Source organism: Etheostoma spectabile, chromosome 7 (genome assembly GCF_008692095.1).
Source record: "Etheostoma spectabile isolate EspeVRDwgs_2016 chromosome 7, UIUC_Espe_1.0, whole genome shotgun sequence".
In the NCBI taxonomy this organism is placed as follows: domain Eukaryota; kingdom Metazoa; phylum Chordata; class Actinopteri; order Perciformes; family Percidae; genus Etheostoma; species Etheostoma spectabile.
In genome coordinates, this window is record NC_045739.1 from 9,270,748 (window position 1) to 9,271,916 (window position 1,169).

At 50.3% G+C, this 1,169-nt stretch overlaps 2 protein-coding genes across 2 annotated transcripts in view; one reads left to right on the forward strand and one right to left on the reverse strand.

The window, feature by feature from the left end:
- Nucleotides 1-1,169, reverse strand: part of LOC116692455 (rho-related GTP-binding protein RhoA-C) — a 732,216-nt gene that overhangs the window by 693,227 nt on the left and 37,820 nt on the right. The gene's annotated exons all lie outside the window — the stretch shown is intronic.
- The window catches only part of LOC116692429 (putative helicase mov-10-B.1), a 13,359-nt gene that overhangs the window by 9,816 nt on the left and 2,374 nt on the right, over nucleotides 1-1,169 (forward strand). The window contains exon 16 of the mRNA XM_032520721.1: nucleotides 1,009-1,126. Within this exon, the coding sequence (XP_032376612.1) occupies nucleotides 1,009-1,126 (118 nt within the window). The remainder of the gene's footprint in view (nucleotides 1-1,008; nucleotides 1,127-1,169) is intronic.

Here is a 1,169-nt window from a genome sequence, read left to right on the forward strand (position 1 = left end):
AGGTGAGGGTTGGCCTCTGCCAGGGCTGCGCTTTGTCACCAAGAGATTGGTCGGAGAATCGGAGCAGCTGGTGCGGTATTACATTCCGTTTATTGCACTGTTGTGACAAAAAGAGAGCTGAGCCAGAAGGCAAAGCTCTCGATCTACCGGGCAATTTCCGTTCCTACCCTCATCTAGTCATGAAGGTGTCATGACCGAAAGAACGAGATCAAGGGTACAACGGCCAAAAGGGGTTTCCTCATGAGGGTGGCTGGATCTCCCTTAGAGATAGGGTGAGAAGCTCAGTCACCGAGAGGAGCTCGGAGTAGAGCCGCTGCTCCTTCGAGGCGAAAGGAGCCAGTTGAGGTGGTTCGGGCATCTGGTAGGATGCCTCCTGGGCGCCTCCCTAGGGAGGTGTTCCAGGCACGTCCACGGGGAGGAGGCTTCGGGGAAGACGCAGACTAGGTGGAGAGTTATATCTCTAACCTGGCCGGGAACGCCTCGGGATCCCCAGTCGGAGCTGGTTGATGTGGCTCGGGAAAGGGAAGTTTGGGGTCCCCTACTGGAGCTGCTACCCCGCGACTCGATACTGGATAAGCAGATGAAGATGGATGGATGGATCACTAGTGTCTATGGTGCAGCTACTATACGGTGTTGGAATCCTTTCCAGTGAAATACTGCCACACTTTACATCGTTTAGTTTTCAACATTTTAACCATATTTAAGCGGTAGGCTATTGTTACCTGCTGCAAAGTGTAACGTTTACTAGCATCAGCAATGCTTCTGTTGCCTCTGATCTCTGTTTCAGAGCACTAGATAGCAGGGTAGGCATATAAGTGGCACAAAAACGAGGCACCGAAATCTGCGTTGCTATTTGGCCCGGTCGTTTAGGAAAGGGTTTCGGTACCCAACCCCACTTTTAAACCCTCTCTGTGAGACCTCTGTTCACTTGTCCATGTTTTGTCTAAACATGTCCCTGGCTCACTTCTATTTTTTTAATGGGCTTCTTTCTTCTTCACTTTCTCTCAGGTCCCATCCTGCAATTCTGAAACTTCCCAATGAGCTCTTTTATAATGGAGAACTTCAGCCGTATGCTCATAAAGAGAAATGTAATTCATACCGCAAATGGGAAGGTCTGCCCAAGAAAGTAATGTCCGCTCGCGCACACGCACACACACACACACACACAC